Raw genomic sequence first — 26,073 nt, forward strand, 5'->3', positions numbered from 1 at the left:
TTTACCCTGTTATTGTTTTATTTTATTTTTGAAGGCTAGTGAGAATCTTAATGTCTCTCTGTTTTTCAGGTGTGGCAGAATACTCCAGACAGTCTGCATCTTTCAGTTCTGAACTACTTTGCTGAAATCCTGAATTCCTCAGGGTAATTTCCACTGTTATCAACGTGTAACCCGACCACAGTGTCTACATATGTAGTAGCTAATTTATTATTAACTCAGATGATTGACAAGGTACGGGGCACAAAAGAGGCTTTTGTTCAGAATTGATGACAGACTTTATCGGTTGTTCTGTCAACATTTATAACGGCTTCCCATCGATATCCTGGAACTGTATGACAGAAAGTCAAGGGAATGTTCAACAGAATCAGCGACAGAGGCTGAAGAGAAGACTGAATGTTTGAGTGGATTGCTGTATTAGATTTTCTGTCTGTGGGAACAGATTGCGATTGATATTAATACTGTTTGCCTTTCCTTCACTGTATCCTCAACAGTGACAACGGGAATGCAGCAGTCATCCACAGCGTGGACATGTTACCAAAGCTGCTATTTGAGTTGTGTGACCCTGCTGTGACCATTCAGAAGGTTGTGATTATTTCTCGTGTCATCACATCTCTCCTTAAGGTTTACTTGACCGCCACTGACATAAGCAGGTATAGACAGGGAACGCACTGTCAACAACAACTGTCCTTTTGTTACATTTTTAAAAAAGTATGTTATCTCATTATGGTTGGTAAGGGCTCATACTTTCTCTGGATTCCTTTTATTTGATTAGACTTGGGCTTTTCCTGGTCTACACTCTTCCTCCTTCCAGTAATGCACCTGAAAGCGGTGAAATATCTGATGTTTCACAAGATGTGCCAGGTACAGCACAAAAAACCAAAACCGTATCTCATAGTGTGTCATGTTTAACTCAAGTTGTTACTTGTACTGAGCCAGGCCTGTCTCCCCTGTGCTGCAGCTCAGAGTACCGGCCCAGCCAGCCTCATCTGGATCCGCAACCAGATGCTGCTTTTGCTTTGCGAAATCCTTGAGCCAGACAACTTTTTAAACAAAGAGTGAGTCTGTTACCTTTTAGCTATCCAAATTCTGAGCATAAAGAATTTATCCATTTTCTTGCTTAACCTTGAAAATTTTTTCCCCCCCTGCTAGTCAACAGAAGGTCGTATTTGATGCCTTGGGCAGTGATTGGTTCCTGTTCTTCCTTCAGCCACACCTTCATCCTTCCACATTTAAACTGGGTCTCATTCTCCTCACACACTTTCTGTCAAGTCCAAGCCAGCAGAGAAGCTTCAGAGAGGGAGTTCTTCCAGGAACACTCATTGAGGGCATGGAAGAACCCTTTGCTGTCATGGGTACATAAAGTTTAACATTATATTTACTTGTTTAATTAGAAGTTTGATTGCTTTTAAGTACTAATACAACCACACTAAACAGCAGTTTTTATAGAGAACGTTACTTATTAATTTTACACATAAGTATTTCACCTAAAACCAACTAATATCAGTAATTTTTTGCCATGCTGCCAGACAATCTTCAAGCCAATTCTTGGTCTCACGAGTGCGTCAGTACCACGTGTTCTGGTTTTGATGTACTGCGGGAGTTGCTGATCAAACAGTCTCATCTACCTCACGTGTATGAAGCTCTGGCTGCTCTGCTCCAGGGGAAGAAGACCAGTCACACTGCAAAGGGAAATGTGGGTAATTTGTTGTTTATTTATTTTTAAATGTAGTAATCTGTCTTGGTCATAATTTATGATATACTGTAGGTTTGTTTGGATGATATCCTGCAGCCACTTATTGACAACCAAGTGGAGACTCCTGCCCAGCCCCTCTGTGTTGAAGCTGGTTTAATAATGGTGGAATTGGTCAAAGTTGTTGTCACTCAGGTAATATAAATAAGCATAGCACTTCAGTTTTTCACCAGAAATGGATCATGTTTAATAACTTTGCTTTTGTTCTTACAGCCCTTTTCGCCATCGAAGTGCAAGTCAGTCACTGATACATCATGGGAGTCACAGCTTCCAGCAAGCGTGATGCAGTTTCTTTGTCTCATTCATAACCTCCGGCCAAGAGACCCACTGTGGGCATCACCCACATTCCTGCACGCGCTCGCTGGCGTTGTTTTCCCTCTGGATATTTCAGAGGTCTGTGTGGTGTTCTAGTTCCACAAAATTCTTTAGCAGTTCTCCTCTCTCTGGTCTTATTCACTCATTTTTCTCATGTCTTTCAGGGGGCCAGGAAGTGCAACATAGTGAGTGAAGGCGAGGATACAGTCAAGAGTCATCAAACCCAGAAACCAGTCCTTGATTTCATCCGTATTCTTCTTATGGACAGTCTTCTCAATGTGTCTGCCAACACCAACGCTCATCCTTTTGTTCTGCTACTGGAGGTGAATTTACATGAGTACAAGTTATTGTGTAATGTTTCGGCATAAAATATATCAAACATAGACAACATGTCCTTATCACAAACAAAAATATATTTCCATTGAAGAGGCCTCTTTATTTTACACTAATACTGTAAAACTCTCATTTGTCCAGAAGGTGCCACTCTATACTCGGTTACTAAAACAAGCATAGTCAAGCTATTCTCAATTAAATTATTCACCACTAGGAGGGCAAAGCACAAAGAGGGCAAGCAGTGCAGAGTTCTACACGTTTTCAGCTAGACACTGCAAGTGCAGATGCTGATGGCAACAAACATCAAATTAAAAGAGAAAACTTTTACCTATCAACATGTTGTCTCATTAATTTCTAACCACTTAACTACTTAAATGTTGCAGTTTTCCCCTGATGGTGCATCATTTGAACAGAGCCAGAGTTTTCAGAGTGAGTTGCTGGAGCTGGTCATAAATATCATCTACATGCTCAGCGATGAGGAAGACAACAACACTCATCTGAGTTCACAAGGTAGAATTACAATCCATGCTTTATACGAATACTTGAATTCTGTACACAAAAGTGTGTTTACTTTTTTTATTTTAATTTCCCAGACTCCAGTAGCGAGAGGCCTGAAGGACGGATGGTTACACTGATGGAGAATGTGGTGCTTTTCAGTCAGACTTTGCTATTGAAACTTTACATCGGAACTTATTTGGCAGACTGTGAGATTTTGCTCAACTTCCTCGCAGATCAGATTGTGGTGGTGAGACAAATGCACATACACAAACATGCATGTAATGGTATGTGAATGTTTCCTCTAAAAAGTGTACATATTAAATTAACAAAACTTTCAAAGCTGCTCTATAAATTGTTAATTTGGAGACAATTTTATAATCAGTGGGAACTTTAAATTATGATGGTGCAACATCTGCCCACAGTGCGCAAATGACTCATTTTGTTTCGGTTTTATTTTAACTGATGATAAATGCACTGCTGTATTCTTCTAGGCTCTAGAGAAAGGCCAAAGTCAAAAAGAGAAGATTGTGTCTGACCTCTACTCATGCACCAATAAAGTCCTCCTTTACTTCTTGTCTCAACCGCGACATTCCCAAGAAGAAAAGGAAGTGGTCATCAAGGCATTGCAGACCTTAATGGAACGCTGGGATGTTGTAATGGCAACTTACAATGGAAATGCCAACTTTGTTACTTGCCTTCTTCACTGTTTGTTACTGATACGTTCTGGCAGGTAACAGAAAAACAAAACCCACACACAAGTGCGCACACAGTGAAACCTGATTCACTGGTAATTCACACTCTCACATTTTTGTAGCTATCCTGAAGGTTTTGGGTGTGTGGCACAAAAACGGAGCAGAAGTTCATCAAGCCTGTCTCTTGCCAAAACTAAGCAATCCAGATCCCTCAGCAATGGAGGAGATGGTTTGACAGGTATATGAATTTTCCTTTACTTTTACCATTTTGGTCTGACATTTTGTCAATTTTAAGTCCACCAGGTCACTCAGAACAATTTGGTGCTTGTGTGTTCCAGATGAGAGCCAGCTAGTGTCCTTAGTGGAGGCCTGCTGGTCAAAGGTCATATTGGAGAGGCAACGCATGCTTGAAGAAACCTATAAGATAGAGATCTCAGCGAGCCACAAAGTGCAGACAGAGCCTGTCAGCATGACTGACATTAGTCCTCTTTGGGAGGAGATGGCACGCAAAGCCTGGCTTCTACACACAGGTTAGTTCCTGCCATGGGAGGTAATGCCTGACCATTAGTGCCATGATACTGACATCTAAACCCTGACTTTCTTTCAGAGTATCAGAATAAGAAAGTGGCCAGCAGCTCTCAGAAGAAGTTTGACATCAGCAGTGCTCTTCGCTCAGCTTTGGGAAAATCAGTTCCAGAGTCAGTAACTGTAGAGGTAATTGTGCACTTACGTTGTCTCAGTATTTGGTTCTTCTGCACAGAGCAGGCCCAAGCTCTGTGACTGTTGCCCCCTGTGAGGATTGTGGGGTTGTTACCTTTCCCATGTGTCTCTGCATCCTAGAGCTCTGTGCCAAACACTCATCCCAAAGTCACCACTATCCTTGTGCTGTGGGCCATCCAGCCCTGTGGGGGTGTTTGATTATTTCTTTAAATAGATTTGGATTATCACAGCTGATTGCCCCTGAGTGGGCATTGTAATTGATATCTGTTAGGCCAATCCATGGGAACACTCACTACAACACACTGTTTGCAGCTGAAGGTTAAAGACGCGTTTATTGTTGTTTTTTCCCCCCGAAAAACACGTGGCCCACATCATTAGTTCCCCCACAACGCTTAAGACGTCGAGCCATCTGGAGCAGGGAGCAGGGACATATTACTCAGGCACACAGGCATGAAATTACCGCGTCTGTGTGTCTGTCTCACACCCTTAAAGTGTGTGTGTTCTTGCGCACGTCTCTTGCCCACAGAAATCGGGTTGGCAATTATAGTGGTACCAATCTGATGAAAACATTATTCATTTGATGTTATTCTTTATCATATCAGTCTTTGACAGGCTATCAGAGAGGGTGATGAATTGTTTTTCCATCTGAGATGCAGGAAAGAAGAGGGAGGAGAATTTTTTTTTTTTTTTTTTCCCTCTCTGCAGTGAGTTGCACCACTTTGCTCAAAATAGGTTGCAGCATGCACTGAGTGCTCAGGAAAAAAAATGGAATCATCAGCTACGGTCAGCCAGTCAGCTCCTTTTTTTTTTTTTTTTTTTTTTTTTTTCCCCCCCATCCTTCCTCATGAAGAAACAAGTGAGTCATTAATTAATTTCTGGATCATCAACTTATGACCTTTGTTTGGCATGTGACGAGCTTATGGGGAGTCTCTTTTCAGACACAGGATCCATGGTTGCATAGAGCACTGAGCATAGTTTCTTGGGCTCAGAAATGTACATTTGTTGAACAAAAAAGAGTTTTAAAGCCCACTGTAGGTAATGAATGAGAATATAGAGACTGATAGGCAGACTGTGTCCTCAGTCAAGCTTCAGTGCAATCCTTCCAGAGATTTATTTCATCACCGAATGCAGTTTCCATAATCATATCTGTGTCCTCATATTAGAAAGATAATTAACAGCACTAATGATCACGTTAAGTTCATTACACATTCACTGCCAGCCCAGAATGAAGTTGACATTATGTTGCCTTATCATCAAAGGTGGCGTATTGTTGGGAAGTCATTAAAATGGAAATGAGTGTGATGTTCTGATGTTAATTGCAGAGGGAAGAGATGAGTTATGTATTTAATGCAGCATTTAAAAAGCCAATGAGGTTCCTATCTGCTAAATGGGGTAATTAATGCTATATATTACTTATGTTTGTCAAAATGAAGGAATGAAATTAGGAGATGATGACGCCGACTTGCTGTTTATCTGTCACAACATGGCTCTAGCTTGCAAACTTCATTATTACACTCTTTTCTGTCTGTAATATTTCTATAATCTCCCCTCAGATTACCCCTTTATTTCTTTTTCCCTACAACTTCTCATTTGAATAGGCAGTCAGTCATTTAGAGAAACACTTTTCATTCTCTGGCGAGCTTGTCAAAGTTTGGAACATTTTTGGGTTTCACTTTTATTCTCTCCCCCCCCCCCCCCCCCCCCCCCCCCCCGAATTCTTTTTCCTTTTTCCTGCATCTCTTGTAATGCAGAACTAGTTGTTTTTCCTTTTATTCTACTTGAAATCAATTATTCTGTTCGTGGGTTTATAGTTCACAAAATAGAATTAGTATCTGTAAATAAGACTCTATATAAAGACTTACCGCATTTTCATTCAGTCAATTAAACGGCTTTCCTGGGTCAGCTGTGAGGATGGACACATGTTGTTTCACTAGTCTCTCAGCGAGCACTGCTGTGATGATGGGCTTAATGAAGCAGTTAACAGTCAGAATATGATCCCAGTGTGTCTGCTGAACATGAGCATCCTGCAGTGTCAACACGGCTTTGTTTTATTTTTTTCCCTCATTTTTCATTTCTATCCTCTTTTAATCGACGCATAAACTCTGACTCGCACAATATAAAAGCATAGACACACACTTACCTTGCCCTTTACGGTGGTGTGGCTCAGCAATATTAATGTTTATGTTAATTAGATAATACCAACAAATGATTACATTTCCAGACAGGGTTATTGTAAGACTGTAGCCACTAGCTTATTTTGCCCAGTGAATGCAATTTAGAGCAGATGTAATTGTATGAATGCATTGTAATTGCATGAAGAAACAACAATACTATTATGCATATACAATTTATGTGAACATGATGTGTACTGTGTGTTTGTACGATATGAGCTGGGGGAAGAGTGATTGTGCTGCCCCTCTTTTCATTTGCACCCATCAGGTTACTCTTGTTGCTTTGCAGGAGTTTTTGTCCAACATGGAATCGCATCGACAGAGAGGCTACAAAGTGTTGGAAAAAATGAGGGCAAACCACTTACAGGTTTGATGGAAATTTTTAACATGAATACGCTGCAGTGTATTTTATTACAAATTTAAAAGCGGGTCTAATGCTGTTTACCTCTGTGGCTCTTCACCCCCCACTATTCTGCTTCGTTTCGCAGGTACGTGCCTCTGAGTGGGAGCATTTGAGCTTCACGTGGCTGAAACTGGAGGCCGAGCTGCTGAGGGAAAGAGCCGTTTTCGGACCTGGCCCAGGAGTGCTGTTGAGCCAAGATTGGGTGCAAGACGCTGCTGAAGGACACAATCGAACGAGATCACGTATTCGCAGAAAGACTCTGAGACAGTCCAAACGGGTATAACACTTTTGTGTGAAACACATTTGATGTTCAGATAGTGCACAGTCTAACCTGTTACAATGTCATATGTTTTTACAACAGGCGCTAGGAATGCTGGGTATAAGGCCCGACATGTCCGAAGTTGGCAAAAACAGATCAGAAAGTGACGCGGGTAAAGATGATACCTGATTGTTTAATTTATTTTTTTGTATTGACTCATTATGCTCAGTGGGGAAATGTATTTTCATTCTAACAGAGCCTAAGCTCTTGTGTGAAGTTGCTGCTGAGGTTAAAGACGAGGAAGAGGATGGAGGACATTTAAGTGATCGACTGACTTTTTTCCCTGCACTGAAAGACACACCTGTTATCACCGAGGATCTACCCGACCCTTTAGCTCCTGTGCCCTGCTCCCTCACGCAAGACTGCCCGGACATACGTGTCATCCTGCAGGAGCTGCTCCCAGGAGAGGAGGTACTTTGGGTTGGAGTGTGTGTTGGTATGCTGGGCTGCAAACATGGTCCTAAAAAGAAGCACAACTGCTTCCCACCCTACTAATATTCACAATCATAATTATCTGATGTAGACTAAGGGATTCCAATTGCCCAGTGCTGCTATCAGAATTTCATCTTTCCTCATTAGTATAATGTTTTAATGTTGAGGCCCAGCACAGCTCTTCTCATTCTTACAGTGAGTTAGAAACCAGTGCACATGTTGACAGGGACTCTCATCGCTCCGGCAACCAGCCGCGGCTTTTAATGTTTCTGACAGAAGTATTAATAAAAACAGTAGGAGGTGATGCAAGCTGTCTTACATCCGCTTAGTAAGTGTGTGATGTGTGCAAGTGTGTCCTGTTGTCTTGCAGTGGTTGAGTGCATGAGTCCTGCTGAGCTTCCTGTCAAATGAACACAGTCATTAGCTCTGAAAAATGCACACACATGCACAGACTTAACACACACACATGCAGTAACACACAAAGGGAGACCCACTCATAATTAGCTTGCCAGCGCCAATAGTGTGATTATGACAATAATGTGTGTGGGGAGAAATCAATGGTCTGACATTAGGGCTCTTAGTCAATAAAAGTCCTCCTTTTCTCTCCTTCTTCCCATCATCAGCTAAATCGCTCTCAGACTGATAATGCGTATCTGTCCAGCGCACAGTAAGGAGATAAGGAAACAAGTTTATTGTTATGTATTTAATCTTTGATAACAATAAATTTAACTATTTTTTTCTGAAATATAGTCATTGTTGGAGACAGTAGGCTGGGTGCCAGTTTGCTTTCACTGTTGGAAACTGCTTCACAATCTGAACATGATATAACTCAGTGCAAGATTTCTCTACCATGTCGCTAAGACTCACTCACCTTGACTCTTCTTAAACACTTAAGTGATATTATTCATAGCGTATCCCTGCGTGTGCATTCAGACAAGAGGTTCTGATCACTTATCAGGTTTTCTATTGTGTGTGTGGCAGTGATTAATTCTCCTAATAATGGCCAGGCAGGGCCTTCTCCTCCGTGTGTGTGTGTGTGTGTGTGTGTGTGTGTGTGTGTCTGGGGGTAAGGAGTCTGATTTGATTAGTATAAATTGTGAGGAGCCTGCGGGTGTGTAAGGGCCCCATATGGTTTTTGGGCGCTATGTCTCAGAGGGCCTGCAGAGGGGCCAACACATGGAGACAGCCAGGTGCATGCACTCGTGGTGAAATGAGGGGAGACAATAGAATTATCCACGCATTATCACAATGCAGTTAGCATTAGCTACAACCAGTACTGAAAGCAGCATGTGGGTTCACTTTGGCACTGGATGGAACACACACTGCTGGAAAAAAGGGGGCCGGGCCTGCTAAACCCCATCAATCAGTTCAGATAATGAAGTGTTCAACTGTGTCTTTTTAATAATGATTAAAATATGTGATTAAAATGATCAATCAAATAAGGCCTGAAGTGCCTGTGTTGCTGCCATGTCATGTCCTTAGAGATTGAGCGAGATGGGCGCTGATGTGGATTGTGCTCTTCACATGGGGTTTAATGTATATCTCCTACTCTATGCTCAATGAAATTCAGTTTGAAAGGATTTTACTGGCATGAAAGTTCAAAAGAACAAGTTAATTTCATTTTTATTTCATTTTTATTTATTTAAATGGGACAGTGCAATTTAACATAGTCCAAGTACAAAACATGACACTGATGTAACGCACATACGTTTATAGCTGTTGCTAATTTTCAACAATTGTCCTATGTTGGGCTTACAATCACAATACATACATTGTAAAGTACTTTACACAATAACAGCAGTATGAACATTAATGCAAGAACTCTTTCTCTCTTGCTGTAGGTAATCTCTAAGATATGTGTTGTGATGGTGAGCGGCCTCAGAATCACAGAGGGTTTGCTGCTGTTTGGGCAGGAGAGCCTGCTCTTGTGTGAGGGATTCACCCTCAGCCCTGCTGGAGATGTTTGTTGCAGGAAGCACCACCCCAGCAGGTATAACTGTGCATGTTTACAGTTCTGCACACCATGGATCTTCACTTGTCGGTCATTCATCATCCTGTGTGTCTCTTTCTGCCAGTGTGAGGGATTCCTTTATTTCTACCATGCTAAATAAAGACCTGCCAGCAGCCAGTTGCAAATGCTGGCTGTATGAAGATATCAAGGAGGCACGCTTCATGCGTTTCCTTTTAGAGGTCAGACACCCATACACCTACAGATATCAATCACATTTGATCTTAAACTTCCTCTTCTTACACACATTTTATTTGCTCTTATCTTTGTGGAAAAGCGAATCTGATAGAATTTCTGTTTAAAGTGGGGGAAAATATGCACTTTAAAAAGGCTACTGTCCCTCTCTCTGTAACTGTAAGGATGATGCTATTGAGATCTTCATGAAAAACGGTCACTCAGCCTTCCTGGTATTCCTGAATAAAGACCATGTCTCTGCTTATAAAAGGTAACATATTTATATATACTGGATAATAAGAAAGATTTATTTTCAGCATTCTGATCTTTGTCTTTGGTCTTTTTCTCCCTACAGGTTGAGCAGAGTAGTGCCAGCCTTAAAGGGCAGAGGAGTTGCTGAGGTCATTGCTAATGCCAAGTAAGTGTCATGCGTTTCTTAGAACCACCCATAGGCAATATTTCAACAAATTTCTTTTTAATCATCAGTAGAAACATTAAGCTTACAAAAATAGTCACAGCTTGATATAATGCACACGCCTATTAAATGCTGTGTGACTGACCTATCATTCCATCCTTTCCTGCTGTTTTGTTTTTTGATAAGTTGACATCAGGAGACCTGCTGGTCATTTGACTTGCACACATTCAAGCTTTTCTCGTAGTCTCCACAAATCCTGATTGACTGTAGCCACTGAGTTTGGTGCCACCAGGCCAGGAAATGCGCTTTTCTTTTTCTTTTCAGACATGCAACTATCTACTCCTTCTGCTTCCCTTCCCCTTCTCCCTTCCGCACCTCCTTTAATAAGCTTTTCCCTCTCTGCTTTACACCTTTTAAGGCAGGTCCTACACAAGCTGCTCTCATGGACCAGATACACATCCTCCTTATGCTCTGACTTTCCCTTCAGTAATGTCTCATCTTTCCTTTGATGGTATGATAGAGGATTTCGTTTCACATTCACCTTGGTGAGGTTGCGTAGGCCTTGCAGAAATTGTGGTAACTTTTTAAAGAGATTATCAAACAGGCCCAATTCTTGAAGATTTTCCAAGGCCACCAAAGTGAGAGGCAGGTCATCAAGCTGATTCATTCCTAGATTGAGACTCTTCAGATTAGTCAGGGAGCCCAGGGTGGAGGGTAAACCTGAAAAGGTTAAGCAGTTGTTGGAGAGGTTTAGGTGTGTAAGTCCCCTATGGTTGCCAATGGACTCGGGCACAGACACTAGCTTGTTACTGTGTAGATCCAGCCATCTGAGTGATGACAAGTCCCCAAAGTTTTCTGGGAGTTTCTCTATGAGGTTGCGGCTCAAGTCCAACTCGTCCACAAAGGTTATCTTGAAGAGGCACTTTGGGAATATGGTTATTCCCATGTTGCTAAGAACGAGTCTACGCCGTCCATCTGGGGTCGTGCGTATAGCCTTCTTTGCAGTTTTGAGGGTCACCTTTGTCCCTTTTGCTTCCTTTCTCTTGGGCATGGTACTGCAATGCACAGAGAATTACTGAACAAGTCGGTTTAAAATTTCAACTTGGCCTCCCTTTTGAGATTATTTCACCAAGAGACCAATTTACAATAATTTATCTAATCTACACCACCACACAGTACTCTAGCAAACAAAAGGGTTGTGAGTTTATGCGTAAAGATGTGAGCGTGTGTGTGCGTTGTGTGAGGCTGATGTGATTTATTCAAATACACGGGCTTATGTAGGCCTCGGGCGGTGGGGAAAGCATGCTCTCTGAGGAATGAGAGCTCGAACAGCGTGTGTGTCTCCATGAGTGTGCATGTATCGCAGTGTTGTGACTGCACTAGTGCGTGCTCACCCAGTGTTGCCCATGGGGGTATTTAAGAGCATGACTCTCTAATTAAGGCTAATGCTGGGGAACAATAGGAGAGAGGCGACACTGGGTAATACAGCAAAAACAAATGAGTGCTGATGCTCCCTCACCATTCAGTGGATTGCGTTGCTTGGCTCTTCTCAGGCAAGAAAAGTGTGTGCGTGTGACATATTGCCATGCAGGTGTGTTGACAGACATGGATGCGGTGTGTGTGTGTGTGTGTGTGTGTGTGTGTGTGTGTGTGTGTGTGTGTGTGTGTGTGTGTGTGTGTGTGTGTGTGCAAAGAATCAAATCAGGACTTTGATAAATGATAGTTGGTGAGTGTTGGGAGTGTAATGAGGGCTTCGCTCTTCTCCCCTCCCTGTCTAAAAGAGCAAGGTGTGTGTCTGTTTGTGTCTGTGTTACACCCCAAGGCCCTCTCTCGCCTCATTCATCATCCTCAGGATGAGAGAGGTTATCCACTGGTGCTTGTTCCCATTATAACTCCTATAGAAAACTATTGCATGAAATTATTGCCTGCAATTAGATAACACGTACTGAGCCAAATGCAATGATTGATTTAGTGCAGTTTTACAAAATATTTGGTCAGGAGTTATTGGCGTTCGAAACGGACACACTTTAAGAGGCTCTTGATCATTTGAACTCATTTCCCACGTGCATCCTTATTTCATCTTTGAGTTTCTGTCTGTACTGTACTTTTAAGACTTTCATCCGCAGTTTGTTTTAGGTGCAATATGCCTTTAATTGCCAAGCCAAATGAAAGGACGGACAACAAGAAGCAACTAATCCTTACAGTACTTACAATTTAACAACAAAAAAAGCATGGCAGTACATCATATTGATCATAGGTCTCACTTGTAAATGAGACATTGAGTCTCAATGGGGCCACCTGTATAAATAAAGGTATTCGTCTAACAGTTTACAGTTTATAATTTTAAGGGTGTATAATGTCAAAACATAAATAACGTATACATACCATGCTAATGCTAACATATAATTCTAGTTGTCTGACTTTTATTGAAATGTTTTAAGTATAACAACTTTAACTAAAATAGTGTTTTCTGTGTTAGTGTTAGTGTTAGTCTAAGTTTGTTGTTGTTGTCTTGCTTCATGATCATCACTTGTTTCTGACCTGTGTGGCTATATAAGATTTCTCTTTTAAGTTCTAAATTTAGACAACAGTAGGTTATTTGTAAGGATAGCTTTAGAGCTTGGACTTGTACCACTTATTATCAAAATGGATGAAGGCAGGCACTTACCATATTTTTCCCTTTGGATTGTTGTTAATCAAGTGAAGAGCATTCCTTAAGCTTCTGTGAACTGGTTGCTCATCTCACAGTCTCTCACTTCTGTGCAAAAAACAAAACACGTTTTATTGAGATGCAACACCTTCAAAGTACATTTACAATGATCAGTACAATTTGGTTGGTATGTGAAAGTTTTTGTGATTAAATGACAAGGAAAGACCATTCTTCTATATCAAAATTTTCCTTGCCTTCCTGATCTGAACGGGGATAGTTGAGGTTCTTCTTGTTTTATAACGTTACTTAGCAACTGGGCTGCTTGGCGCCTGGACTTTATTGCCCTGTCACTAGTCCACAGAGGAAGAGAGGAGATTTCAGGAGCAGTTGATCACTTTCCTTATTTAGATTAAGCACATTTAGGCAGGAGTATAATACTGAATAAAATGTTTAGTCACACTGTTATTAAGTATCTATTTTCTCAAGCCAGTCACACACTTTCTTGTAATTAGAGATAAGCAAACTGGTTTAGTTTCTTAAAAAGCAGCTTTTATTGTAGTGCCTGAAGAAATGGGGCAAATTCAGCATGTCTGTTCAAACATCAGTATCACCTGATATGGATCTGTCTGGAAATAAGCTGACATTTAGCAGTGAACAGCTAAAAGACTTTAAACAGTTGTTACTTTTTGTGACTTTTTTGTTTCCTTCTCGCAAAGAGTGGAATCAGAACCTAAACAGGACAAATTGACCTGTCAGCATTGATATTTCCCAGTCAGTTATAAAAAATAACTATACAACAATACAATACCTAAATAAAGTAAAAACAGCTGACACCAAGTTAGATATTAACCGTTGTTTCTCATTGCTGGGAAACAGGAATTTCACAAGATGATGGTGCCCCTGTTGTCCAAGTAATCATCAACTTCCGTTAGGGAAAAATGGTGCCACATGTCAAAACATGCCCTTCAAGTCATCAAATCTTCTTTCAAACATTCCAGTTTGCTGAAGTAGCTCCAAGTCAAAGAACCTAGTCTTAATTACTTCGTTTCCTCATCATGTGCTATATCCTTCACATGTCTGCTCACTATTTATGCTACATACTGTAGCTCACATCAGCCCCTTAACTGCTCCTGCAGCTGTGTACACACACTCTGTTTTCCAAGTTCGCTCACTCACCTCAGCTACGCTGCTGTTGCTGAACTCTGCTGTGCATACATTTAAACTGTGGTTGCTAGGCAACAAAGCAAGCAGGAAAACTTTGTGTTGATAGGCACTGCTCAGTGATCAGCTTCTGTTGCTAATTCAAAGTATTTTCTCTTGTTGTGCTTTAGAAAGACTCCTGTGGTTGAAAAGACGGCCCTTGTTAAATGGCAGGTAATGCATGTTACGAAGTTGTTTGTGCTCACAGATTGTTTTGGGAAGACATCCATTGCCAATGTTGAAGGAGCAGCCAACAAAGTTGAATAAATGGCATTGATGTAATCCACTTTATTCTGAATTGACTTGTTTCTAAGTTGTTTTTTTTTCTTGTCTGTCCTTTAGAAGGGGGAGATAAGTAACTTTGAGTACTTGATGCATTTGAATACGATCGCTGGGAGGACATACAATGACTTGATGCAGTATCCGGTTTTCCCCTGGATCATTGCTGACTACAAGTCAGAGGTAAACCTTACACATGACGTCTCTGTCTTAAATATTGTCTCAAACTGTGGTTTTTCAAGAGTCCACAACCAGAAGCTAACGGGTCTGCAAAAGATTTGCTCTAAATTGTAACAATTTACTCTATCAATCAAAAGTGCATCAATGAAGATGGGGATTGTTAATTCTAATTTTAAAAAAGCATTTTGTGTCCATTTTTATCCTTCCCTGCTGTAACTGCAACATATCACATCAGGTGTCACTCATTTCTCTCAGGGTGAAACAAATCCTTCCTGCTGCTCTGTAGCTTGGCTTAGCAAGCTATCCGGTGAGCCTGGAGAAATTTCAGTCGGCCCAAGTAATACCAAGTCCAGCTAAATTGGTCCAATAAATGTAACGAGATCCTTTGAGGGAGGTGGGGACAAAGATGTGTCAAATGTATGATTTATCTGTGTCCTTCACAGATTCTTGATTTGTCAAATCCTGCAACGTTCCGGGATTTGTCCAAGCCGATGGGAGCTCAAACAGAGAAAAGGAAACGGATGTTTATCCAGAGATACGAAGAAGTTGAAGGCAAAGAGAGTGAAGGTATCCATTTGGCTCAATTTTATTTACTTGTACTGCTTTATTCATGTCACTGTTAGTATCTTTAAAGTGATTTTCTCTAACAGACCTGACAGCACAATGCCACTACTGTACCCACTACTCCTCGGCCATTATTGTGGCATCCTTCCTTGTCAGGATGGAGCCATTTTCGCACACCTTCCAGGCGCTACAGGTGAGTCCAATAACAGAAATTTAACAAAATACTATTTGCATGTAGGAAAAAGTAGACCTTGTTACTGACATGTCTGTAAAAGTGGTTTAGATTAAAGATGATGACACACAAAGTATAAAATTCAAGACTTTTCATTTGGCAGTCACATTTTTGCCAGTTAGGCATCATAACTTCACATTATTATTAAAGTCCAGAATTTGACCAATTGGAGCAACTCTAGCAGCAAAAAGAAATATTAACCATTTTGCAGAGGTTCATGTCATTGCTGTGGAGTGCTGTGGCTCATAAGACTGAAAACATGCAAAATTTGTTGTGGTTGATAAGGTTACAGCATAAATGAGATCATTAAAGAAGTTTTGTCTTAATTTGTCAGATGAAATGACGGGGAAAGTTGTGTTCAGTATGTTTTAGTAACCCACAGGGCTTTCTGCAAACCCTGTGCTTTCGATGCCCACTGGCATTCATCACATTGTCATTTTTTTTAAATGTAATCTTGCTATTAATATGAAACTAATGTGAGCTATTTTCAGCTGTCCAGATCCCATTTTAATGCTGTTTTGGTACAAAAACAGATTATAAGGACATTTTAATATGTATGCAAATAATTACACATAGCGTCCAAAAGAAGCCAGTGGAAATAGCTACAGATGTTACCAATTTACAACACAGCATCCAGTTGATTATAATGAAAAGGCATGCATATTTGATAGTCAGAATAAAACAATAAAGATGTTGAATTAGGAAGCCTTTTTGTCTTCTGAAGCACATAATGGGTGTGTAGTAATATCCATAACTGTATTTACATCTCTAACCCAGTTTACCAGTATATATGCTATTTTCATTCATTGAGGTAATTGTTTTACTCTAAATTACATTCACTCTCATGAGATTCGCATCACAGATGATGGAATTTTACAGAAAGATGAAAAGCTTTCTTCTAATGGTAGCAAATATTCTGTGCTTACATAATACAATAAAGAACATAAAATATGATTCTCTGCACTGTATCAGGCAGACTGCTTTATTAATATGCCCAAAGAAAAGTTTATCTCAGTGATGTTCTGCGGGTCTGACAGGGTTTTGTCTGCTCTCCTCACAGGGAGGGTTTGATATCCCAGAGCGGATGTTTTACAGTATAAAGAAAGAGTGGGAGTCTGCCTCAAGAGACAACATGGGGGACGTCAGAGAGCTGATCCCGGAGTTCTTCTACCTGCCAGACTTCCTGATCAACTCCAACCAAATCCAGCTAGGTCAGCTTTTTGAATCCTCTGTGTACCTAATGTTCGTAAATGAAAACAAAAGAATGTAAAGTGATTAATTCAGACTTCCCTACCCTGTCTCTTGTTTTTTTGTTTTGTTTGTTTTGTTTCTGCGAGGTCAGAATGTGTACTGTATGTCCTCAGTCATATATGCTACATACAATCAGCAGTCACTTTATCAGGTGTACCTTGCTAGTAAAGGGTTGGACCTCTTTTGCCTTCTGTGCTGCCTTCATCATGGCATACATTCAACAAGGTGCTGACCTTGTTGAAAACACCAAAGATTGACATGAAGTTGCTGCACAATTGTTTGCTGCCCATCCTGTTCTGGTGACGTTTGACTACAGTCTGTGTGCCCACATACACCCAATTGCTATCATGTCATTGGCTTTTTGCATATTTGCATTAATAAGCAATTGAACAGGTATATCTAATGAAATGGCCAGTGTATTTTCATCATGTTGGTGATTAAGCAATGATTCAAATGAGAGGAACTCCATGTGGAGTTATGTCCTGATTGGATTCTGAAGCACTCTATGTTAATTTGCATATGAGTGATCAACGATATTGCAGAATTTGCTATAACTATTCTTCTAAGCTTCTGGATAATAAGCTGCATAAGTGATAACAGATATGAAGCATCCAAAGAAATGGTGTGAAATTTAATCAAATCATTTCTTTATAATTCTTTTGTTGCTTAACTGATGAACTAATTAGCTTAATTTGAATGAAAGACGATACAGTAGAAACTGCACATGTATCCCACAGATTGACTGATTAGGTTTTGCATACATTTGTTCATGGTAATGAGGGAGCATATAACAGATCACACCACAGTGGTTTGCTGGAGTGTTCGTTGGCCATCAATGAAGGTGTGGCACAGAATAATAAGCTATATTAATCTCTGGCCTGTTCCTATTACAGTCATGTCGTTGGTCTTTCTTTATTTGGCAATAAAAATATATAGTATGCCACATGAGGATACCACTTTTTTCCCTTTATTTTTTTTAATCAGAAAGGCCTTAAACATTTGCAAAGCCAATTTGATTGTATATTGTTTCTTGGCACATTTTCGCCAGTTGGTGTCAGTCAGTGTAATTGCATGAAGCCGTTGGCAATATTGTGAATGGCATTATTCAAGTGTTAATGCATGTATATGTGTGTCTCTGCACACAAATGACACGCAAACAAAAACGGTATTTACTAATTAAAACACTGCTTCACCCATGTCACCAGTGGCTCCTCTTGATTTCTTTTTCCTACACAGTTCACGTAGTCAATAATGCATATGTGTGTCTTTTTAGGCTGTATGGAAGATGGCACAGCTCTGGGAGATGTCGAGCTACCTCCATGGGCAAAAGGTGACCCCCAGGAGTTCATTAGAATCCATCGAGAGGTCAGTGACACCTAGACTTTCCCCTCCAAACCGCTAGCCTGGCCTGTTGTGTACTCTGACTTATTTACCCACAACACCTAATAATGATAGTCATTACCGGCTGATGTATACAGAAGATTCACTGTATTAAGTATCTCCGCACATACATTCACTACATGTGTGGCACTGTAATAGTGTAGGTTGCAGTTTGTTGTTCATATCACAGATGTTGGTCAGTTCAGTAAATTCTCAGAAGGCAGTTTTGTCTCGCTGAGTTTGGTTCAGTTATGTTCTTGTGGTACTAACTGTTAGTCAAGTATAATGACCAGTTGTTTTCCTATACAGAAGATGCATAAAAAGGCATTTATCTGAAGCTTAGATGACAGACAATACAGGACAACAAGCCTATTTAACAGGATTCGGGGAACACATACGACTCTCTCTTTTTCATAATGTCATTATTTCTGCCAGTTGTTGATTGGTTGAATATTCTCACTATCTTTCTTCTTCTTCTTCTTTTTTTCCCAGCTTACCCTCATCTATCCCTCTGTGGGGTTATTGTACCCGTCTGTTCATTTTCTTTCTGTTTCTACATGATGACCCTCCCTTTTTCCATTCCTGGGGCATATGTGATGGTTATCACTCTGTAATCTACTGAACTACTCTTATTGCCTACCATTCTCATAAAATTAGTGACTTTAGAAGATTTTTTTTTTTCTTCCACAGACAAATTAACTCAGGACAATATATCCTTGTTATGATACTTTTTTTCTTTTTTTCCACCTTTCTGTTCATCCAGGACGTGTTTATTAAAATGTGGCGCTAGGATATAGCTGGTCATAATGCCCACTTTTCCTCATTAACTCTTCAAAACCAATCTCTGGCTAATTCAACCCAAATCATTCTTTAATTGTAACATGAAGATATGCTCATAACACAGCTGTTCGGTCTCTTGCTGTCCTGGACTTCTAAATTGACTTTTGGAAGGAATTGTAGGGTACCTTAATAATTTGATTGGCTGTACAGTCTTAGAAGTTTTGTGCATTGGTGTCATATTAGCAGTTTGACTGATGGTTTGGGGACCACAATAATAACGAGTGCTAAACACTGCTGGGTTTTTTTTTAGTTTTTTTTTTTTTAAAAAGACTGTTGTATGCATGTTTTAATAGCTTTATAATATTATGTGACTAGATGGCTTTAGTTTGTGCAACAATCTCCTGCTCTGTTTGCTTTAGGCACTGGAAAGTGACTATGTGAGCGCCAACCTACACCTGTGGATCGATCTGATTTTTGGATATCGGCAACGAGGTCAAGCTGCAATAGAAAGTGTGAACACGTTCCACCCTTACTTTTACCCCCAGAAACGCTGGCAGGACACTAAAGACCCTGTCATCAAGAGCACAATCTTGGGATATGTCAGCAACTTTGGACAAGTTCCCAAACAGGTTTAAAAAAAAAAAAAAAAGATGATGATAATAATAATGTGACGATGAATTAGTGTAATTGGAGTATATTTACTGTATTATGTATTTCCCATAGCTCTTCATCAAGCCCCATCCGCCTCGCAGTGGCTCTAAGAAAGAAGGGTCATCAACACATCAGCCAACTCCATTTTATTTCAAACTGGATAAGCTAAAGACCCCTGCGCAACCATTCAGAGGTATAACTAAACACAAAGATGTTCAGAGAATATGAAACATATCTTAGAGAATTTCTGGCTTCCTGCCCCTCAAAAGCTTTTTTTCCCCCTTCTTTGCTTTTCCTTTCTTTTCTTTCTTCCTTAAAATAAAAAATCTTTATTGTAAGCTGCTTTGTTGCTACAGGCCTTGGTTTCATATTTGGTGTAATTGCGGCAAAACTGTCAAACTATTCTAGTCTTCAAACTATGGTATAAGATAAAAACAAATCTTAATACAGCCTCATGAATGATACACATTAAACACTTTTATGCTGAGTAAACTAAATTGAATCAATTATAGTGATCTTCGTTGTTTTGCATTGTTCCACCTTTATTTTATTCCCTACTATTTGATGTTGGTTATTATACACCGGATGTGCCCAAATCTTAGGGGAATCATTGAAATGGAGTGAGAATGCCCATAGATTAATTTACACTACAGAAAGATAGAAGCTATCTGTTAGAGCTACAATATGGAGATGACTCTGCTGCTGAGCCCTACTTAATAATCGGAATATCCCTATAGGCCCACTGAGGGATAGGAGATGAATCTGCGAATGCTCAGGGAGAGATTCCTGCATATTACATTTCATATTAAATCTTAGAGTGTCTGATCTGATCAATAAGCAGATAGAGATGAATAGGACGAGGAACACTAAGAACGAATGCAGACAGAGCTTCTTTCTGGGGATTATAGAAGCAGAACTGGCAATCGGATGTAATGATTTTGCCTCTTCCTGCATGAATAGGTCAGTTACAAGCGCAATCACTGCCTTACCCCCAGATGCAGGTGCCCCCTAGGACCAAGCCTCAGCTCGTAACCATGAGGATGGCTGTTTTAATTGCCCAGTTTTTCTGTTCTCTCTTTAATGAAACACTTTACAAGTTTACTGAGATACGAAACTCTTTAATATGATATTTTTGAAGAGCTATTATCTTTATTACAGGTACACGTAATATAGAAAAAGGTCATTTTCTTTACTTTCTTTCTTTTTTTCTTTTCTTTTTTTTAAGACTATAACATTTTTGTGTTGGGTTTGACAAGTTATATATACTGTTCTAAATATTACTGTAGAGCTGTCAAGAGGCCCGGTAGGTCAGATACTGTGCTTGGAAAAAGAGGTCTTGGTTCTGGAGAAAAACCAGCTCCTCCTGTCATCGCTACGGTGCTGCTTCTTCAGCTGGGGATTTCCTGACAACAGTTGTGCCTTTGGAAACCATGCCACAGAAAAGGTATTATGTAATGTCAATGCATTTTACACATTTCCATAACTAGTTGATTGAAGTTGATGCTCATTAAACTTGAGCTCAGATTTTATCATAATATAGTGTAATTCTAAACACTTTATGTATGTCGACTTGTAGACGTTTGCAGTGTGTGAGAGTTTATGTGACTGGGGAGACATATTGTGCGCCGCCTGTCCCAATGTGACCACCGTCATCACTGCAGGAACCAGCACTGTCGTTTGTGTGTGGGATGTGGCAGTCACTAAGGATAAACTCACTCACATGAAACTCAGACAGGTTCGTCTGTCCAAATGTTTGTATGCTCTTGAAATGTAACAGTATTGTTGACAACTTATTTGCAACACACACGCACTAATACTGACCCCACTGTCCTTCACAGCCGTTATATGGTCATACGGATGCAGTGGTGTGTCTCGCTGTGTCTGAGGTCCGCAGCATAATAGTGAGCGGCTCTCATGACCTCACCTGTATCCTGTGGGACTTGGAAGAGCTAAGTTATATCACTCAGTTAGCAGGACACACAACCATCGTCTCTGCACTGGCTATCAATGATCTAACTGTAAGTCCACCTTCTGGGTCCCCTTCTTTCCACTGCTCTGTCTCTCCTGCTCTTTTCCTCCTGTCCTTTGAATTTTTTGGCTCACTGTCATCACATTGTTCCTTTTCACTCATCTCGCAGCATGAGGAAGGGAGGGTTCTCACTGTTAACAGCATGAATATCCTGTTTGTGTGTGTTCTTCTCCTTTTGTTCCCTCTTTCTGTCTGTATGTCTGCACACCTGAACGTCAACACTATGTAATATGTCCAAGGGAGAGATTGTGTCATGTGCTGGACCGCAACTCTACCTGTGGACCATGAAGGGCCAGCTGTTGACCTGCACTGACACTTCCTGTGGGCCTCAGTCAAACATCCTGTGCATCAGCTTTACACAGAGACACGAGTGGGATTCCAGGAATGTCATCATCACAGGCTGTGAGGATGGCATTATACGGGTGAGTTTTGTTTTAGTTTTTTCATGCAGGTAAATAACATAATGGTTGTGTGTATGATGTAGAATGTTTTTTGTTGTTGTTGTTGTTAATGCTATCACAATTCTCTATAGCTCCTAATAGATCAGTGGGAGTGTTTCTGTACAGTATTCAACTGTGGCAGTCATTACTTTGGTTTTAGCCTTGCTGGTACCAGCTTGGGTGTCCATCAAAGTATTAATAACAGTATATGAGTTGTGTGCAGTGTGTGACTGTTTTTTGCTTAAGATTAATATAAGCATGTGTTGCCTTTCTGCAATCAAAGCTGCAAACAGTAAATTGTGCTTCACTTTGGAGTGGGTGCCCATGCCACGTGGACAGCACGCACACATAAACAGAATTATTACGGTGTGTGTGTGTGTGTGTGCATATGTGCATGCATGTTGGTGCATATATGAGTGTATTTGTTATTATCTTGAATTATATTTATGATTTTGTTACTCGTTATGCGTCTCTCATACAGATATGGCGGGCAGAGTACACCAGAACACAATTACCTGCCCCTCCAGAAGAGCCTGTGTCCCCAGGGCAAGACCAAACAGAGAGAGACGGTAATGGCAGAACGATGGGATATACATGCAGGTGTTGTGTTCATAATAAAATGAATAAGAGTGGTCGACAATAACAAAACTGTGAAACCAATTGAAAAGCAACTGCACACAAAGACCATCATTATTTATAGTGTTTAAAAAAAAATAAAAAAAAGAAGACGACGAAAGAACCATTGCTATCTAATTAGATAAATTCTTAAGTGAGATGATTATTTTTAACCGCTCATCTCAGAGCTAGACAGTGTGGTTTCCAGATGAGAGCTTGTAATGTTCATCCTATCCCTCACTAGCATTAGGGCTAGCAGGAATTATGTTGTTATAAAGTTATTAAACATAGAGGCAGTAAACACTGATGAGTAATTTTGCTGACGTGTGTGAGCGTGTATAATTTAGAAAGCAATAATACCCAGATCCAATTTGGCATACGTTGGTTACAGCCTCGCGTCACCTCATAGGAGTATTATGCTTTCCAATTACATTGAGACAAGTTTTTACGTAACACTGAAGCATTTATATTTGAGGGCTTTTTCTCCCTTTTGCAGCCTGCTGACTGCAGATGGACACATGCTTAATACACTCTGAATTTTTTTTTTTTTTTGGTTTTTGGGGTGGGGAGGACCACTGAGGTTCTGATTTCAGGCGGGGTGGACAACTGCCCTGTAATTCACTATTAAGTAGATGCTAATGTATTCTCACGAATCCACAGTGAGCAACTCCAGCCAGGCTAAAGGCTGGGAGAGACATCTGGTGTTACATCAAGAGCTGAACAGAAGTCAAGCTGTGTCACAGCGGCGCTACAAAAATAATCCAGCCATCACAGCGCTGGCTATGTCCAGGTACAGTAAATAAAAAGCACCCACTCATAGGAATGCCAGCTGGGGTTTAGTTTCTGTTTATTACTGTACTTTAAACTTTATTCATCTCTGTGTTCGAAGAAAAATAGTATGAGTTTATATTTAATTATATGCAGTATTTGAAAGCTTCTAATTCTCTTTGTATGTATATCACTGCATGCTTTACAGCACAACACTGCATTTCCCTTGCTGTATTCTTTGCAGGACTCATGCTACTCTGTTGGCAGGCGATGCCTGGGGCCAAGTTTTCACCTGGACGTGTGAGTGAAAACACAATTTCTGCACGCCCTTTATCCTCCCAGAGAGACTCTGATGGGAAATTCATTAGTATCTCAGGTCTGACTGCAGCTGAGCAGCAGAAGGTGTGTGTGTGTGTGTGTGTGTGTGTGTGTGTGTGTGTGTGTGTGTGTGTGTGTGTGTGTGTGTGTGTGTGTGTGTGTGTGTGTGTGTGTGTGTGTGTTCTCAGAAAACAGTGTTACAACATTTGATGCATTTAGACGAAACATGACTTTTACCTTCTACACAAATATTTAATTTTGCATTTTTCTGTGTGTAAATACAGAATTTCAGTATATTTGAATAAAATTATTGATAGACACTTGCCAAAACCTTTTTCTGCTGGTCTCCTTGATTTTTGACTGAATTCTGTGTTGGATTTAATTGAATTTAATTCGAGTTAAACCAGAAGGACACTGGCTAAATTTTTCCAGAGTTGGTGGAAGGATACGGATGAGAGAAACACTCGTACAGTCATTTAAATGGACCCTTACTGCTTTAGCAGAGCTTTCTAGGGCCCACAGCAGAAGCCTGTGGTTGAAATGGGCACTGCTAAACTGAACATGAGAAGGAGTGTATGAATGATGACCAGGGGCATGTGCGCTTCATAAACTGTTCCTGAGAAATGCAGCTTTTTCACTTAAACATCTCTGAGAAAAACTGGAAGTCAAGCAAACACTGTTGTGAAGAGACAAATAAGTCAGCGTTTAATCAAGTAAGCGTTGTAATGTTTTGGTCTGGTAAATGTTCGTGGCAAGAAAAATTCAGGCTGTTTAGTTTGATGTGAATAGTTTGCTGGCTTTACTATTTTGAGTTTCACAATGTGCTTTCATTTTGCTTTGTAATACGGTATTTATGAGGGTTTTTTTTGGACAGCCCATTTTGTACCACTTAAATTTTGCACCGCCTTAAATTTTCTGTGATCATATTATGTCTATAATGGGTGATTTTCTCTCTCTCTCTGTGTGTGTGTGTGTGTGTGTGTGTGTGTGTGTGTGTGTGTGTGTGTGTGTGTGTGTGTGTGTGTGTGTGTGTGTGTGTGTGTGTCCAAATAAACAGAGTATCTGACAAATTTCACAAGATGTGGTATGAAACTCGTCCCAACTTGCAGATGAAAAGTGTAATAGCAACATTATCACACTTGCACTCCAGTGAATAAGTGGGCATGTTAGGCTGTTGATTGTGGAGGTTTGTTTGCTTTCTGTTTCCTACTTGCTCTCTCATGCACATGCGCCACTCCTCTCTATCATAAAGGAAGAGGTCTCTCTCTTTAACCTTTGTGTGTGTGGCTAATTGTGCTAAGTGGAGTAGCTTAATAGAGTGGAAAATAGTCCTCATAATTTTCCCAGAGAGCTAGCAGTGACCTTCTCTAAAGACAACGGCTATCTCCATTCTCTCTACATCGCTGGTTTTATGATATGAAATGTCAAACCATTGGGTTCCTCAGAATAATTAAATCAAATAAATTATTGCACCTAGGCAGAACCATCTTGTAGCCTAACCCAATTATAATGCACTGTAAAGCTAATTATTAACCATGATTACAATTAGTCTAATTTGAATAAATGTAGTCATTAGTGGGTTCATTGTAGTCAGTGAGTATGAACTGTGGGGGATGATGGTCTCTCTCAATCTCTCCCACTCACCAAGGGAAAGGTGTGGATTTGCATCATTCTCTTCCTCCATCTTCATCCCATTTTTCACACAGTGACCTTCACAAAATGGCCTGCACCCTTCACCTTTCCTGAGCTTTATGTCTGCTGCTTCTAAGATTTATATTTGCTATTTATGCTTGTGCCACAGTGAGTACACTTTGAAATTAGAGGCACTTTGTGCTGTTTCTATTCTTTCTACTATTTTATTAGGAATCATGCATGTTTATTGTTGATGGATGAGAAGATTGATACGTATATTAGATTGTTAGCTTAGCATAAATACTGGAAACTGTTGGCCTGCCTTTTGTCTGAAGGTGGCAAAGTATTGGATCCATTACACCAGTTTATTAAATGTTTCATCTTATCCATGCTATTGTGTTAATATAGACCAGAGACATGATAGCGTCACGCAGTCAGCTGCACATCCACGATCAGAATCTCCGGTTTCACCACATGCCCAAAGTGCACCGTTGGGTTGAACTTGATTTGATGATTTGATCTTTGTACCATGTTGGAAGCAGCTATCAGAAGATGGGTACACTGTGATCATAAAGGCATTGGCATGCTGAGCAACAACACAAAATATCTTCCATGCCGTTACACCAGCAGCAGCAAACTCGAATCATTGATCCAAGACGGGATGAAGACATCCCACCAAATTCTGAGTCTTCTATCTAAATGTCGCAGGACAAATTGAGACTCATGAGACCAGGCAACTTTCTTCAAATCTTCTGTTGTGCAATTTTGGTTAGCCCCTATGAAGTGCAGCCTCAGTTTCCTGTTCATAGCCAACAGGAGTGGCTGCTTCATCATTCAGAAACGCTTTTCTGTGCACCTTAGTGTGAAGCAGTCT

The 26,073-nt window shown here is 40.4% G+C and overlaps 2 protein-coding genes across 9 annotated transcripts in view; one reads left to right on the top strand and one right to left on the bottom strand.

Moving 5' to 3' along the window:
• The window catches only part of wdfy4 (WDFY family member 4), a 38,486-nt gene extending 14,570 nt beyond the window's left edge, over window positions 1-23,916 (top strand). For 3 of the 5 annotated variants that reach the window (XM_024804661.2, XM_024804662.2, XM_076891702.1), the window contains 38 exons: window positions 70-143; window positions 492-650; window positions 773-861; window positions 959-1,055; window positions 1,150-1,352; window positions 1,527-1,693; window positions 1,766-1,885; window positions 1,964-2,143; window positions 2,230-2,388; window positions 2,782-2,908; window positions 2,992-3,143; window positions 3,388-3,626; window positions 3,711-3,826; window positions 3,927-4,118; window positions 4,196-4,302; window positions 6,769-6,846; window positions 6,968-7,159; window positions 7,244-7,313; window positions 7,398-7,612; window positions 9,475-9,623; window positions 9,709-9,823; window positions 10,001-10,086; window positions 10,171-10,233; window positions 14,212-14,254; window positions 14,423-14,542; window positions 14,983-15,106; window positions 15,190-15,296; window positions 16,396-16,546; window positions 17,860-17,951; window positions 19,166-19,375; window positions 19,470-19,590; window positions 20,684-20,841; window positions 20,974-21,132; window positions 21,236-21,415; window positions 21,666-21,848; window positions 22,348-22,435; window positions 23,142-23,271; window positions 23,494-23,916. In XM_024804661.2, the coding sequence (XP_024660429.2) occupies window positions 70-143; window positions 492-650; window positions 773-861; window positions 959-1,055; window positions 1,150-1,352; window positions 1,527-1,693; window positions 1,766-1,885; window positions 1,964-2,143; window positions 2,230-2,388; window positions 2,782-2,908; window positions 2,992-3,143; window positions 3,388-3,626; window positions 3,711-3,826; window positions 3,927-4,118; window positions 4,196-4,302; window positions 6,769-6,846; window positions 6,968-7,159; window positions 7,244-7,313; window positions 7,398-7,612; window positions 9,475-9,623; window positions 9,709-9,823; window positions 10,001-10,086; window positions 10,171-10,233; window positions 14,212-14,254; window positions 14,423-14,542; window positions 14,983-15,106; window positions 15,190-15,296; window positions 16,396-16,546; window positions 17,860-17,951; window positions 19,166-19,375; window positions 19,470-19,590; window positions 20,684-20,841; window positions 20,974-21,132; window positions 21,236-21,415; window positions 21,666-21,848; window positions 22,348-22,435; window positions 23,142-23,271; window positions 23,494-23,557 (5,079 nt within the window). In that variant the 3' untranslated portion in view covers window positions 23,558-23,916. The remainder of the gene's footprint in view (window positions 1-69; window positions 144-491; window positions 651-772; window positions 862-958; window positions 1,056-1,149; window positions 1,353-1,526; window positions 1,694-1,765; window positions 1,886-1,963; window positions 2,144-2,229; window positions 2,389-2,781; window positions 2,909-2,991; window positions 3,144-3,387; window positions 3,627-3,710; window positions 3,827-3,926; window positions 4,119-4,195; window positions 4,303-6,768; window positions 6,847-6,967; window positions 7,160-7,243; window positions 7,314-7,397; window positions 7,613-9,474; window positions 9,624-9,708; window positions 9,824-10,000; window positions 10,087-10,170; window positions 10,234-14,211; window positions 14,255-14,422; window positions 14,543-14,982; window positions 15,107-15,189; window positions 15,297-16,395; window positions 16,547-17,859; window positions 17,952-19,165; window positions 19,376-19,469; window positions 19,591-20,683; window positions 20,842-20,973; window positions 21,133-21,235; window positions 21,416-21,665; window positions 21,849-22,347; window positions 22,436-23,141; window positions 23,272-23,493) is intronic. The other 2 variants (XM_076891703.1, XM_024804663.2) reach the window with 2 other exon arrangements.
• On the bottom strand, window positions 10,206-14,072 carry lrrc18a (leucine rich repeat containing 18a). 4 transcript variants are annotated; one of them, XM_076891705.1, is made up of 4 exons: window positions 14,057-14,072; window positions 13,135-13,230; window positions 12,899-12,988; window positions 10,207-11,285 (listed from the first exon to the last, which is right to left on the bottom strand). In XM_076891705.1, the coding sequence occupies exon 4, from the start codon at window positions 11,279-11,281 to the stop codon at window positions 10,439-10,441; it is 843 nt and encodes a 280-aa protein (XP_076747820.1). In that variant the 5' UTR covers window positions 11,282-11,285; window positions 12,899-12,988; window positions 13,135-13,230; window positions 14,057-14,072; the 3' UTR covers window positions 10,207-10,438. The 4 variants fall into 4 exon arrangements, with proteins under 4 accessions (XP_004555935.2, XP_076747821.1, XP_076747820.1 ...); XM_076891704.1 differs by lacking the exon at window positions 14,057-14,072 and adding an exon at window positions 13,731-14,026; XM_004555878.2 differs by lacking the exon at window positions 13,135-13,230 and having other exon boundaries at window positions 10,206-11,285.
• Window positions 23,917-26,073: the final 2,157 nt, after the last annotated feature.

Source organism: Maylandia zebra, linkage group LG13 (genome assembly GCF_041146795.1).
Source record: "Maylandia zebra isolate NMK-2024a linkage group LG13, Mzebra_GT3a, whole genome shotgun sequence".
Classification (NCBI taxonomy): Eukaryota; Metazoa; Chordata; class Actinopteri; order Cichliformes; family Cichlidae; genus Maylandia; species Maylandia zebra.

Bases quoted from the DNA above. Each gene is read 5' to 3' on its own strand.
- lrrc18a (XM_004555878.2), bottom strand. From the start codon at position 11,281: ATGCCCAAGAGAAAGGAAGCAAAAGGGACAAAGGTGACCCTCAAAACT.